We start from the raw sequence: 15,414 nt of genomic DNA, 5'->3' as shown, positions 1-15,414 counted from the left end.
CCGGGCCCGGGCCGCGGGATGGCGGCGGGGCGAGGGCGCCCCCTGGCGGCGGGGCCGGCCCGGCCCGGAGCGGAGCGGCAGCCCCGGCGCCGCCGCGCGCGCGCCCGCTTTTTAACTTTTTAAGGAACTCGCCCGCCGGGATTTTTTTTACAAGGTTCCCTGGCTCGTGCGCTGCTCTGCCGCGCCTCGCGCGCCGCTCCTGCCGCTGCCGCGGCGCTGGGAGCCGAGGGGAGCTGGGTTTTTAAGCGCTTCGGGAGCCCTCGAGTCCCTGCACCTGCCCCAGCGAGCGGCTCCGCGGTTGTTCTMGTTTTTTTCCCCCTCCTGGTCAGCTGGATGTGATGGAACTCATGTTCGCGGAGTGGGAGGACGGCGAGAGGTTTTCCTTTGAAGACTCCGACCGCTTTGAAGAAGACTCTCTTTGTTCCTTCATCTCCGAGGCGGAGAGCCTGTGCCAAAACTGGAGAGGATGGAGGAAGCAATCAGCCGGACCCAACTCTCCTACTGTCAAGATGAAAGGTGAGGGCGCCTCGCCCCGCGGGCCGGTCCTGCCGCGGGGCTGGCGGCCGCGCTCCGTGGCAGAGGACACGTCAAAGGTGCAAAGAGACGTCGGCCGCCGAGAGAAGACGGTTGTTGAACAAAGGTGGAGAAGCCGGGCGTCGTACCAGAGGACTGAAGAACAAGTTGTGTCATGGGCACGTTGTCACCTGCGCGTTTTCTGTGCTGCTGTAGCGCCCCGTGTCTGAGCGCGGTGTCTGGGCTGCTTCTTGAAAAGCTAACAGAATTTTCTGTAAAGAAGCTGCAAACTTGGTTGGGAACAGTCGTGCACRGGTTCCCAGTGGCACTGATAGGATCACACTAGGGTTTCACTAGGGTTCTTACSGCTGCTTCAGCACTGCTTGTGGAGAAGCATGCAAGTCTTGTTTGTTTGGAGCAGTCACTTTCCTTGCTTGCCTTTTTTCCTCTTAAAATAACAAACTTTCTTTTGTAGTAGTAGAGCAAGACGACCTTAAGAAGTGACCAAGCTGCAATGTGTCCACTCTGTGAGGGTTGTTTTATTTCCTTTCTCTTGATAGTCATTTCTTTTTGACAACAGGCAGAAAATTGTACAAATTAGCTATTCAGAAACTATTTACATCTGTTGTAAAGCTGCTCTTCCCCCCCCCCCCCTTGTGGTTGTTTTTGCTTTTAATTGACACACAATTTCTCTTTTATCCCAGTGCATCTTGACCCTGGAATTCAGGTGGAGTTTACACTGTGCAGAGCTAGGCGCATAGTTAGCAGAAATGACACAACCCCTTTCTCCTGTTCCTTGTGTCTCCTTCCTTTTCTTCCAGTCCGGTGTCTGCACTTTTCCTGTTATTGCTGACCTTCATGCCCATCAGCTGCTGTGTTACTGTCGTGCTGCCTGGAAGTACAAAACTCCATTCTCTTGTGAATGCTGGCCTTATAAGAACAGAGAATGCAATTTATGAMGAATTGTGCTGAAATCTGACAGTGTTGCAATATGCACAGATACTTGCTTGGCACTAGCTTAGGTCCAGAAAGTACCGCTGGTTTTTCAGAAGAGATTAAATTACTGATAAATCTGAGAGTTGGTTGTAGTCCAGGATATGCAGTGCCTTGGACTAGTTGCTATAAGAGCAAGGGTGGGTGAAAATTAAAAAAAAAAAAAAAAAAAAAAAAAAAAATATATATATATAAAGAAGAAAAACAAAGCAAATGAGCAAGTAAAATGAAACAAAACAAGCAAACAAACACCCCCAAACAAACAAACGTAAAACAGAGAGGAAGGTGCTGAATAAATGTGCAAGCCAGATATAACTGTTATTATATCCTGCTGCCAGGATGCATTGGTTTTAGTGTGGAGCATTTTGATGGTGTGAGGCAGGTGAACAGTGTCAATATTCTGTGTCTTCAAGCTATGAAGCCTGAGATGTGGGAAGAAGGACTGGGCACAGGGCAAGCTCTAAACTCCGTGCTTTGCTCTAGGTCTTGTTGCATACACTGATGGAAGGGAGCCGAGGTGTTTAAAGCAGATGGCTCTGGGRAAGGAGACATCTCTAGTTCAGCAGAAGTGTGTGAAACTGCTGTGCGCGCGATTTGCAGGTCTGAGTCGTGTTTGCAAAGGTGCTTGTGTTTGTTCAACCTCAAGGTGCTTTTTGCTGATTGCTCTGCAGTGGTTCAGCGTGTGATCATACAATTTACTGGGTCCTGCTTCAGTTCTTCTATCGTTCTTGGCTGAATTAAAAGCTAGCAGCGGTTGCCCTCTYTGTTGTCATCCACTTGTTGCACTAACAGAAAAACCACTTCAGTAGATGGTGCATGTTCAGAACCCTCGTTGTCTTCCACACCGCGCCAAGCTGCTCTTGTTCCAAGTTCTGCAGACCTGAATAGACAGGGTGGTGTTTTGGTGCTTGCTCCACTCTTGTAGGTGTTCCTTGCACAGAGCCTTAAGTCCTTTCTATGAAAGTGTTTCTTTTGGAAAACATGGCAGATATTTGGAAAGGATATTGTTGCCTGCTGTATGGGCAGTTCCCAGGCTCTGCTCAGGATTATTTTGAGAAGGGTGTGAGCAGGGATTCACTTCCAGATAATTATTTATCTGGTATACAGAGTCATAAACGCTGTTATCAATATTGAACACTTACAGGTGTTTTAATATACATAACCTGTTGACCTGCTGTTTTATCTTCTGGGATAACTTTGGATGTGCTGATTGAACGATTTCCAATACCTACAGGTCTTGCTACGTCCTGAGGTGGTCAGTTGTAATGAGTCTTCTAAAATGTGATAATTCTAAATTCAGCTTTTATGTTTTTATTTTGGCAATGTTATTGTTTTTGTGGTGTGGTTATAGTAGTGCAGTTGCCTGTGCAAGCCAAAAATTGGGTTAGACTCTATTTTTTTTTTTTTTTCAATTTTAAACACTAAAGGGAAACAAAAGGAATTATGTTCCCATAGTCTTTCACTCCAGTTTGGCACTCAGCCTGTGTTTTGATTTGGGATCACTCAAACAAGTTACGTAATCAAAAGGATTTCTAGCTTTTCCAATTGTTTTGAACTTGTGAGAGTCCAATTCTTCATGAATTAGTTCAAATAGAGTTGTCCTGGGCCTGGCAGGAGTGCTGCTGGCTTGGGATTGCTCGTCTTTATTTAAAGAAATAAATGAGAAGCTTAAAAAAAGGCCACAACTACCAATTTTCTTACTTTTCWCAGCTTTCTATTTTCTTCTTGTTTGATTTTTGATATTATGATTTTCTCTGATGCAAAAGTAAATATAAGGTGTGGTGTAGCAGACAAGATTCTTTGCTGAGAGTAGCTGAAAAATTGAGTTTATTAGCATGTCAGTCACCCCATTGACTTGATAGAAAGATGATGATAGGGTGGAGAAAAATGTTTGAATTTATCCAATATGATCCTTAGAGTTGATTTATTTATAAATTTAGGTATCCATGTAGTTGTACCAGAAACCTAAAATTGTAACTGGTGGTGTTTTTTCAACCTGAAGTCAAGTAAGTCTCATTACTCCAAACCCCCAAACCTTTGGCTTTGACTGTTCCAGGAAGCTCCCAAACCTTTTCCTGCCTTTAGCTTCTTTTATTTAACAATTTCTTAAGAACAAATGTTTACCAGACAGTTCAGAGGTTGCTATAAAAGTAGTGTGTTCACATTTTTTTTTTCTAATCAATCTGTATTTAGTCATTGACACCAGCTTCTACTGGAAGTGTGCGGAAGGGTTGTATGAAAACCATTTTCAATAGGCAGCTAGTGAAGAGACCTGATCTCCCACCTTGACTGTAAGCGTGAACCATCACAAAGTGTGTGGCAGAACTCCTCGAACTAAACTAAGAATTGCAGGCAGGTGTCTAGAAAACATCTAGAAAACCCCAGCAAAAGGGTTCRGTAGCGTTTAGTTGAAAATTGTACACTGTAAGATGGTAATAGAGGTGCAAAGCTTCTTCCTACTAGCAAAGAAAATCTGAGGCAGGGCACCTGAAAAAAAGACAATAAATAGAAGCTGTGGAGCTGGACTATTTGGCACTGAGTAGATAGAGCCTGAGGTGGGAATATGTTTGGTTTGGACCTGATCAAGGTCTGAATGGTGTGTATAGTAGTAAAGTGACTGGCTGGATTTCATTAGTGAGTAAGGACAAAGAATAAATGGCTTGAAGAGCAGAGCATCTTTCTCTGAATTGCCATTAACTGCTTAATATGTTAAAATTAACTCTAGTGCAAAAAAAAAAAATAATTGCAAGAAGGCAGCAGCAGAAGCACAGGGTCTTTCATGTTCGTAATGTAGCCTTCAGACTTTTGTTCTTCCCAGAGAAGAATGTTGGTGTCATCCAAAGTATCTTCTCTTTGAGCCTGGTGAAGCTGAAAATGAAGACTCTGTGGTTTGCTACTGTTTTGTTGCTGAAAATTACTGTGTATTGTAAGGCTAGAATTGATTTTTTTATTCTACTTTATTTATGCCTCTGCTATTGAGAGGGAGATTATGTAATCAACCTATACTTTTGGGAGATGCTGATCTAGTGTAGCCTTTTTAAATGTAATATAACTCATGATAGATCTGCTTTAGCTCAAATATAATTATTGTAGTGTAAATTCAAATAATTCACTAATAACATTCACAAATTCACTAATAACATTTAAAATCCCGAAACAAAACTGTTGAGGAAAAGTTGTGTATAGCTGCTCAGTGACTTTCTTTGCAGAAGCAATAGAATTAAGAAGTTAAATGTGAGAAGATACAACAAATGTTTATGAAATGAGCAGAGATGAGATGTCCAAAGAGAAATGGTCTCTGTGGTAATATGAGAAAGAAGGCTCAGCTGCTAGCAGGAAATTTTCTTGCCCTGKTAAAAGGAATTTCGCCTATTTTTGAACTATAACCCAGTGTGTATTATAGAAGTGGTTGGTAATGCTGTCAGCCCTCTATATAGCAGCAACAGCAATTCAAGTTGAGTACAAGGTACGGACTGGGTGCTGTAGGTGCACCASAGCTGAGGGTGCTGCAGACAGACTCCAGAGACGGCCTTTTTGAGACAGTTGAATGTTTGGACTCCTTTCTTCAAGAATAGGYATGGAAGAAACCACATAAGGAACCTTTTCTACTGAGGTTCTAAAGGACCAAATGAGTTTAACTCTAACGTTATCTCCTGGCCTCTTGCTTTAAATAGGCTTCTCTTCCCCCACCAGAAGTCTTGCGTGTTCTTTCCATTTCTTAATCTGTCATCTTTTTACTGGGATGCCTTCCTGGATTCCTTGGGCTTTTCTTTTTGTGCTTGTTTTCTCCTTTCTTTCACCTTCAGGTTTTCATGTTTCTTTCATGTTGCTGAGCGAACAGAGATCACAGCTGCTGTGTTTGAAGCTCAGGTGCCTGGATGTGCAGGGCTTTGTCCTTCTCCGTGGTGTGCCTGGCTCTAGGGAAGTGAGGATAAGGATCCAGGTTTGACCCTAGACTCTGAGTTATACTCTTCCTTTGTGTCCTGTCTCTATCTTCCTCTTTTTCCTTTTGACCATTTTTTTTTTAATTGCTAAATGTAGATACTTTTTTGTATCTACTTATTTTTTTTACCTGTAGAACGATAGTTCTGTCTTGAGGTAAAAAACAAAGTGAACACACTTAAGTTTTTCTCTCAGGCTAAACTTCAAGCTGTAAATGTGTGATTATCTGGACAAATGTAGTTCTGTAATGAAACACCAATATCTGTTGTTCATAGATTACTTTACCTCAGGATAACTCGGGTTAAATGGAGTGTTTTCTTTTAAAGCTCAGAAATGCTTTTGTTGCTTATGGCACTTCTTTGAATGCTAACAGCAGAAGTTATTTTCTTTGCTAAATTAATCTGTCTGAATTCACATGCAATTTGTGCTCTAAGCAGGAGGAGCAACAGGAGACTAATTCTGTATATCTTACATCACTGCAGAGAGCCTTGTGTCGGGAGCTCTGTCCCTGCTGCATGCCTGGGGTCACCCATCAAAACAGCAAAGCAAATTGGCTACTGCTTCTGGAGCGTTGCTGATAAAGGGCARAGGCAGAGAAAAACAAGAGCTTTGTTTGTTTTTGATAAATTGTAGAAAATGTAGGAGAAGATGTAAATCCTGCCCTGATGAAAACCCTGGAAGAATTTTAAATTAGGATTTGGTTAGGTATGAAGTGCATCTTCATCATCAGGCAAATTACTGTGTTTTTTGAGGTCTGTTTTTGAGCCTTGTAAYGGAAATGAATCTTTCCAACTCATCACTCGACTGATAGAGATTTTTGTGCAAGTTACTCAGGTCCAAAAAGCGACTGGAAGCATCAAGAACCCAAACAGACTATTTCAGTAAGCAAAGATGACCTAGTAGCTTCATAAACTGAATTTAGTTATTGTTGGTTTCATACGTACTTTGCTCTGTATTTTTGTAGACTCTGGTCTAAACGTAGTGGTGTGGTCTGCTTGCTTGAAGAACCACCAGTTAAATGCAATTTARTATGTGAGTTTGAAACATTGAAATTCCAGCTCAGCTTGAGGAAAAGAAACAAAACTGTAGCATAGCCCATATACAGGAAAATAGCACCTTTCATACAGTGTATGTTTATTACAGCTTTAGTGAGAAAAGAACTGCAGGCATAAAGTGAACTCATCAGACTTAAAATATTTGTTTTTGGTGTAATATTCAGCAAGTAGCAACTTTTCACAGTATCGCAGAATGGTTGAGATTGGAAGGGACCTCTAGAGATCACCTAGTCCAACCTTCTGCTCCAACAGGGACCCTTAGAGCAAGTGGCACAAGGTGGCATCCGGGTGGGTTTGGAAGCTCTCCAGAGAAGGAGACTCCACAACCTGCCTGGGCAGCCAGTTGCAGGGCTCTGTCACCCTCACAGTAAAGAAGTTCTTGCTCACATGGAGAAGGAACTGCCTGTGTTTCAACTTTGTCCCCATTGCCCCTTGTCCTATCACTGGCCACCACTGAGAAGAGTTTGGCCCCATCTTCCTTATGTTCTCCCCTTAGGTACTTGTACATATTTATCAGATCTTCTCTCAGTCTTCTCTAGGCTGAACAGGCCCAGCTCGTTTAGTCTTTCCTCATAARATAGRTGCTCCAGTCCCTTAATCTTTGTCACTCTGCGCTGGTCCTGCTAGAACCCTGTCTAGAAGCTCCACAAATTTTTCTTTGTGCTAGTCATGGAAATGAAACTCAGATGTTGACCTGGGACTAAGTTCCCTCTCCCCGCTCTTTTTTCCTTCTCTCTGAAGTGGTGCATACTGGGGTCAATGTGTTATCTTGTAGTGCTGGGGTAACTGGTGAATTTGAAGGGAAATGGGCACACATTATTGATACTGTCCTTGCGGAYAGGAAAGTGGTTTCTTACCCATGCCAAGCTCTTGGCAGTTCAGGGCTGRTAAGTTTTTTACTAGTAAATTGGAGAAAGGATAAAATGATGAATCAAATCTTGAGGACAAGGAAAACAAAACCCGGAAATAAGGAATAAAAGAAGAGAGAGAGACTTGAATGGCAGAGATCATAGGGTATTCATAAACACAAAGTAAATTAAACAGCTCTTCTCTCTGCTGCCTGCTGCCCTGTCCCTACAAAAGGGGCAGACCTTTAGGGGAACTGCAGTGGGCATCAGTGATTTGTCAAGATCTCACGCGCTAGTTATTAAATGAGCAGCAGAAACCATCTCCTCTTAAGTGTCCAATGTCCTCTTCTTAAGTGTCCATTGTCCAAGTGATTGCACATTACTTTGTTGCAGAAAAAAGGAATGCACAGCTTAGATATTTTACAAGCTGTAATGAATTTTAGGAGTAAATATATGGCTATTTAGAATATTCATAATTAATTTTGATATAATACCTCTTGTTTTCATATCTTTAAGTAGCATACCCAGAAAGTCAAAAACAATTTGTTCCGTTGTTCTTAAAGTGGAATTGGAATTGCAAAAATTGAAAAAAAAAATGATGCTAAAGAAAGAAGTTTTAAGTAAAATATTATTGCTGTTATGAATCATTAGTGTTCCTAGATTGCTCCAGCAAAAAGTGAAAGAAATATTAGTATTTAACAGTTGTAAGTTCGGAGATGGTCAAGCATGCTTAATATGCATGCGTTCAGTTGACAAATTTGTGTGCTGGTTTTTCTGCGTTTGTATCAAGCTATTGGTGTGTGGTCAGCACTGGAAAATTTCTAAGTCAAGCTGTTCTTCTTCAGGAGAGAGAGACTTTACGGAAAGGCTGCAGAGATGGTGACTTTAAACAAATTCTTRGCATCCCTTGTTCCACTGCAAGTGGGGGACTTGTGTGTTATTTCTTGATGTCTCAATGTCTTTCATGTTTCTTTTGTTCCCTGGGTTTGTTCTGTGGCCATGAGATATAATAGCAGAGGCTTCGAGCTTCTTTTTGATACGGGTAAGGATTGGTGTGTTCAAGAAAGGGAAAGGATAAATGGGTGAGATGGGGAGGGGGGACTCTGTCCTCGGGAGACAGCCCGTCCCATCATGGGAAGAAGGTTGGATGCTGCAGTGCGGGAAAGGGGAGAATGGGCTGGAGAGAATGAAAAGGAGGCAGGTCAGAGACTAWAAATATTGTGAGGAAAACTGGCCCTTACAAAAATATAAATCAGGGGTGTGATAATGAGAAACCTTACCCAGAATTTGCCTGTAGGTAACGAGACCCTTTACAGGAAGGATCCAGCTGTGCTTTTCCCTTGCAAGCSACTTATGAGGTGACCTGATGAAACAGTGGGCTGGTAACACGTGGGCCACCAGTTCTGTCCTCCTCCTCCTCTGCTTACAGAGGTGAAACATTTAAATAGCGGTGATTCTTTGCCCTGCATAAATACTGGCAAACGCTAGGAATTTACTGGTGGAGCTGTGAGAAGCAAACAGCAGTTTTTAGTCAAAATAAGGATTTTTTGAGGGGATTTTYCCCCCCTCTTCAGCTAAACAACTGGAAAAAGTATATTTGTTAAAGCATGCATTTGTAAAAAAAAAAATAATAATTATATATATATATATTTATTTGTTAAAGCAATGGCACATGTAGTTAAGCTGTTTTTGCTGGCATCTTGTCCATGTACTGATGGAGCCGGATTCCTCCTGGAGGTGCAGAAAGGTTTGCTGAACCTGCGGCTCTCGAGCATCGTGTGCCCRTGTGGAGTGGCTCTGGGTCTTGGGCTTGCTGGACTTGAGTTTTTCCTGTCTTCTCATTTGCCTGACTTTTGAATGAACAAATCTAGATTCTCAAGAACTTGCTCTTTAATCTTTGTTCCTTTATTAAAGGCACTGTGSTGGAATTCCTAATTTGTAAATTTGCATGTGTCTAGAGAGGACGCACAAACTTGGATCCTCATTAGTCCACGTTAGAGGCTAATCAGATGGCTTGACGATGACTTGAATGCCCAGGTGCCCCACTTTCATGGAGTAGGGGTTGCAGTGAGTACAACTATTGGCAACAATTTGACTTCCCAACTTCCTGGTAGTCTTGCTGGTGAATTAGAAAGTAACCAATAACAAAGACATGAGCCTGAGAGGCCAGGACCTTTGCCGGGTCTGTAGTAAACATCTTTTAATAATTCTCTGGAGCTGTTTACAGTTCCTGCTGCATATTGCATGTGATGCTGTTTGCTACCTCATATTTAGGTCAGTAAATGCTGAGATGGGAGAAAAAGGGAAATGCGGCTGTAACTCTGTGCAGCAGAGCTAGCTAGAGGGTTGGGTGAAAATGCTGTAGCTTACACCTGCACCCACCTTTGCTGCTGGGCTTGAGGGAGGCTGGTGCTGTGCAGGGAGGYGGCCGTGCAGGACCCCGGCAGCTCTGGGAATTTCCATGGACGGATTGATRGCATTTAAGGCAGTAGTGAGCGAGGGGCAGCTAAGCTGCTAATCCTTCTSGAGGGCAGCGGGTTAGCTTTCCCTGGCTGCTTAGGGAGTGCTGGAGATGCTTCCAGGGGAGGATTGGCTTTGCCTTGGTCTCGTGCTGTTGGAGAGGTCTGCTTGGCCAGCTGCAGAAGACTCRTGCAGTGGCATGCATTTAATTAAGGCCTGGCAGTTTTCTAGGGTTTCTTTTGTGCACCAAAAATGGTAACGTGCTTGTAATTTCCACCTACTACATAAAGGTGCTGCTGCTTCCTTGTCATTTGCATTCCTCCTTGCGCACTTCTGGGCCTTGCACATGGCATCTCCTGCCCTTGTTCCTCCATAGGGCAGGAGGGGCACATGGAAGGATCCCAAGAAGTGCCTGGATGCTCTTGGCAGGAGGAGATGCGGATGGCAGGGAGAGCCCATGCAGGCCAAGGCTGCAGGTTGGGAAGCGTGGGCAGTCAGGGCTGCTGCCCCTCTGGGCTGCAGGAGAGCCTGGGTCCAGGCGGGCTTGGGACTGCCCGCAAAGCACTAGACCGTGGTTTGGATTTGGGAAGATACGTCCAAAACRAGAGTTTAAAATGGAGATTTTTTCCTCCCAGAACATTTAGGTATCTTGACTTCTTTTGACTCCTGTCTATAAAAGAGATCTTTAAACCTCCCATGATTTCCTGCTGGTCATATTAACAGGCAGTATCTTATTTTGCTTGCTGACAGGTATTTATTTTATTTACTTTTTCCCTAGAGGTGAGAGCTTTTTTACTGCCAGCAGATCCTTGGTTATTCTTTACAGACGGTGGCTTTTCCGAAAGGCCCAGCGGAGTCGACTTGATCCCGTTCTGATGCGCTCAGGAACGCACAGCATCCAGGTTTGCCAGTGCATTTGTTTGGACAGCAGCAATACTGCACTGGGATTTAGACACAGGGAAAAAAGCTGGTTTAAAGTTTATTTCCACATGTAATTCTTCAGGATGGATAGTGGGGGTGGGGAACAGCACAATAAATAGTTGTGTGGTGTTTTGTAAGGTTTCTTTGCAGCACTGGGACATACCAGTATTTCTTGATAGATGCTCAGTTGTGATGCACTCTGACTTCTTTATGTTCTGTYTGCTGTGTTTAGAAGAAATGCCTGGTCCGTCATGGTCTCTGTAATGGTTTTTGTCACCAAGAACAGTAAATATTGTGAATTCTAAGGTTTTGCAATCCCTTGCAAGGGGCAAAGTGGGAATACCAGGTATCCCTGAGCCCTGCTGTGAGGGAGCAGGAGCTGCCTGATCCCTGTGCTCCGAATGCGCAGCGCAGGTTGTGCCCTTGGCCGCGGCGCGAGGGCGAGCCGAGGAGCGCGCGGGGAGCGCGAGTGGCCTGGAGCTGTTCTGCTTCATCAGCTCCAGAGCTGCTCTGCGTGCAAGCTGCCCAATTTGTCATGAAACCTTGGCCAGCGCTGGCACGAACACAGTGTTTTGTAGAACTGGCTGTCTTGCTTCACAAAAATCTGCTGCTCATTTTAGGATTTCTAGCAGCTGTGGGTTGCTTGTCCCGGCTGCTCTTTTTTTTTCRTTTTGAAATGAGTTTGTTTTTTAGGGAGGGCAAAGGGAGGGTGAGATTGGATTATAATTTTTCTTGCCTGAGTTTCCAGAGAAGGTTATCGAGCTGCGAACGCTGCATTGCCTGCCTAATGTTCGCCTCACAGTTTTGGAGCTCAGTCGTGTTAGAGTGGGTGAGAGTTGAGAAAAGAGCTTATCAAAATTTTGCTCTTGAGCTTTGGAGCTTATGAGGAGGCAAATAGATCTCATCTGGCTCATTCATCAGCATAATATCAAATACTCCAGTTTCATTAGCGCAGCTCTCTGCAAAAGATCGCACTTACTGCACAGGAGGAGCGCTAGAGTTGCATGAAAAACAGCTTTCCTTATGGGCTGGATGGGACTTGTGTCTGGGGAAGTTCTGACACTTGCTCAGAGCTTTCTGTACTTTACTACACTACTTTGCAACAAAATCTTAGGCAGARCTTGTGTATGTGGCATCATTACACAAGAGTCCTAGGAATCTGAGTTTAATGATGGGGCAGTGTGCAGGTGCTTCAGTCCTGGAGCTCAGCAAACATGAGTTTAGATTTTGTCTCTATTTCCTCCTTGGTTATTAAAAATAATTTTTAGCTTCCCACCCTTGGCTCATCCCGAAGTTATAAAGACACAATTCAATGCTCCTTCTAGAGAGCTGGCTTCTGGCACACCAGTAGTGTTGTAGCTGTGATGCCTTAAGGACATAAGGCAAGGAAGGCAATCTCTYCTTCAAGCAGGACGCCTCTGGAGTGCAGACAAGATTTCTGATGTGTGAGCCCTCAGTCAATTTACTAATTGCAAGCGGAGCTTCGAGGGATAACACAGCAAGTTTCTGTCTTGTGATTAAAGTTTACTTGGGCACAGAGAAAGTCTTTAGCTGTATTCACCAGTGGTGAAAGGAGGAGTAACACAATGGGAGTGGTTTTCTTACTAACTTCTCATGCTGCACTGAAGAGAGGATGTCTTAAATTATTTATTTATTTATTTATTTATTTATTGTGTCTTGAAGTATTCTTGCTGACATAGGGAAACTGAAAATGAAGCACTGAGGTAAACAAGTGCTCAAAAAATGCATTGGGAAGTGAGTCTCCATCTTCGTGTACATTCGAACCTCTTCTCTTAAAGAGATGTTTCTTGCTTTATTTTCTGAAAAGTTCAGTAGCAGAGAGCAGAAATTGATCTCCATATAGATTCTTTGTGCTTGGCTTCTTTAATAAAAGAATGTTTTGGGATGCAGTCTCTATGCTTCATCTCAGCGTGAGGGTGATGCTATTTTTCRAAAGGGCAGCAAAGTTATGTCAGTATATGTATGTAAGTGTATGTGTGTATGTATATATTTAAAGTTCTGTCCACATAAAGAGAGTGTGAATAACCATTATTATTATTATTTTTAAGTGTATCGGAGAATCAGCATGGGAACTGCACGACCAGGCTGGGTTTCAACTTACTGACCCTTGGAAAAGCAGCCATCCACCCAAATTCACAGTGTGATAGTTTCTAGGATTTTATGTTGCAAATCTTCCAGGATTTGCCTAGAAAATACAGAAGTATTATATACTCTAGATGTTTTGATGAACATTAGAGTCTGCCTTATAGAAAAACTTACTTTTGTTTCCTCAAGTGTCTTCATCTTGGAAATAGAAGTCATGGTATTGGGATGTATTTATACAGCTAAATTATTTTCTTAAATGATTTTGAATTAGAAATACGAATACAGTATCAAATGAATAGTTTGAGCCATCAAATCATTGGGCTGGTGCTATTTATGATGCAGCGTTAGGCAATTTTCAGATTTGCAGAAACTAAATTAAGCTTAGGTTTCATTTCGTGCTGTAGCTTTTGCCATAGCTGGCAGAGGCTTTGAGGGTGAATTAGGCATCTTCTGATAAAATTAGTCGKTTTTTTTTCCATTTAATAAAACAACAAATAAATGGAATTTGCAGAGTAATAGATACTGCAGTTTGTCAACTAACAGTGAGGTTTCCAATTCTACACCATAATGCTCCATCTGGGATTTGTCATTTTAACAATTGCTAGCTATGAATCTCACCTCTCTTTTCCAGCACGTACTAGTGAAAAAGCTTGTTGCTTATTCATCTTTTCAATGATTTTGTACATAAAAACGTCACTGTGTGGTTTAGGACTGATGTAAGCCCACCCACGTTCTTCTTTTCCTTTTCAAAGGCTTTGATACCCCTCTGTATTTCCTGTGCCACCTCATTCTTGTCAGTGTAATTTCAGTGCTGCAGAATAGCTCACACAGCGCTGTATAACTCCAGGTGGGGAGGTAAGAGGTATGAGAGTCYTCAACCAGATCCTGTTACAATTTTAATGCCATTAGTAGCCTTGGGGAGGAGGAGGAGGATGGCACGGGAGGGGAAGGACGATGAAAAAGAAAATGAGAAGCAGACCTGTTTCTAGACTTACAAAATATATTTTGTGGATAGTTTTTCTTCCTCAAAGTCCTGCACTATTTACAGGCTCTAATAAAGCCTATGTGAAGGCTTTAATAGATGAACTWCATGAACTCAAAAACACAACCTAGTAACACTGGTATTCTCTTTCATTTGTTATATCCTACGGGCAAATTAATGTACTAGTGTTTCAGACTGAATCTTTATTTGCTGTCTGGGGCTTTTTGCTTGTGTGGAGATTGCTTGCTTTTCTCTAGTGCCGTGTTTTCAGTTAAAAAAAAAAATATATATATATATATTTTTTTTCACGTTGAGAAAAAGCACCCTGGTGTAGAGCCATCATGGAGAATGCAGGAGTAGGTTTCTCCTCCTGTGACAGACTTTGTCTGATATGCCTAATGGTTGCACAGCAGTGCCTTGTCTCTGCTGTTTGCCTGGATGAGGTTAGCTGCACTTGCTAGCCTGCTCGAGGATGTGTGTGTTTACAAATCACAAAAACACTTTTCAGAGAGAACAAACCCAACYGAGCTCGCAGGTCACAGCGCTCCCTGCGCTCATCTCCTCTGAACACGCGTATCAACCCTCCCCAGCAGCAGTGTGTGCAGCATCCTTCCTGCATCTCCAGAGCCCTCTTCTTGTGTCCCCTGACCCTCTTCTGCTTTTCCATCCCAGCGTCTGAAAAACTTRTGTAGATGCGTTTCACCAAGGAGTTTCTTTTCCAATCCACTGCTCTGTATGTGTTATTGAAGCTGGCTTTGTTAATGCTGAGGTGGTTTGCTCTGGAGTGGGTAGACTGAGAAATTGCTGAAACTTTACTCTGACTTGGTAGAGAAACTACTGCAGGGAGTAGCTTAGGAAACAGGAACAAATATCCTCACCTCCATTTCCTCAGTGTGCAGAGTGGAAATAACCCCCTACACTTCAGCAAGTGTTTGCTGTTGTTTTTTGCACAAAGAGCTTTGTGAGACCTCCTGCCCAATACAAGGTGTCAAGGTATCCTGGAATTCTTGATCTGCAAGAGAGGAATATTCACTGAAGACAAGCAAGAGTCAGTACTTTACTGGCCTTACACTGTATCTTCAGCCCCACAGGCTGCTGAGTTCTGCGCATTGTCAAACTAGACCTGGATTTGCTTTACTTGGGGCAACTTCTTGTGTGCACTTAACTATCAGGAACTATCAGAGTCTGATACTGCAGTGTGGGAAACTGAGTTGAGGAATCCGTATTTTTCCCTTTGTCAAGTGACTATAGCAGAGCTGCGTCACTCCTCAGGTTGCTAGTCGAGTTTCTTTGCTTGYCCTGCATTTGGGGCAAGAAATTCATTCTTTGTGCTTATTTTGTACTGGGCACCTGTACTGAGCTGCCCCAAGAGAACCAGTTGTTCGGGCTGGCACAGGGGTGGTGGGTGATCTGTGTGTGTGACCCTTGTGCACTGCTCTGGGACCAGCTCTGGGACTCGAGGGGAACATCTGCAACCCTGAGCGTGATGGCTCTTGCAGGGGTGTAAGTGCAAGGTCAAATTTCCCCTTTGTATTCATATGCTTTATTAGCTACTCCACTCTAAACCTGTATCAGTCGATGGTTTAACTTCATA

At 43.1% G+C, this 15,414-nt stretch overlaps 1 protein-coding gene across 3 annotated transcripts in view; it reads left to right on the top strand.

The window, feature by feature from the left end:
- ZSWIM8 (zinc finger SWIM-type containing 8) overlaps positions 1 to 15,414 on the top strand; it is a 59,891-nt gene that overhangs the window by 7,005 nt on the left and 37,472 nt on the right. For 2 of the 3 annotated variants that reach the window (XM_026044469.1, XM_026044476.1), the window contains exon 1: positions 213 to 516. In XM_026044469.1, coding sequence (XP_025900254.1) covers positions 339 to 516 — 178 coding nt within the window. In that variant the 5' untranslated portion in view covers positions 213 to 338. Of the gene's footprint in view, positions 1 to 212; positions 517 to 15,414 lie in introns of those variants that run through there. The other variant, XM_026044461.1, reaches the window with a different exon arrangement.

This window comes from Nothoprocta perdicaria, unplaced genomic scaffold (assembly GCF_003342845.1).
Source record: "Nothoprocta perdicaria isolate Ctin4 unplaced genomic scaffold, notPer1 scaffold_105, whole genome shotgun sequence".
In the NCBI taxonomy this organism is placed as follows: domain Eukaryota; kingdom Metazoa; phylum Chordata; class Aves; order Tinamiformes; family Tinamidae; genus Nothoprocta; species Nothoprocta perdicaria.
The sequence above is the reverse complement of the archived record's forward strand: the minus strand, read 5'-3'. Positions and strand labels throughout refer to the sequence as shown.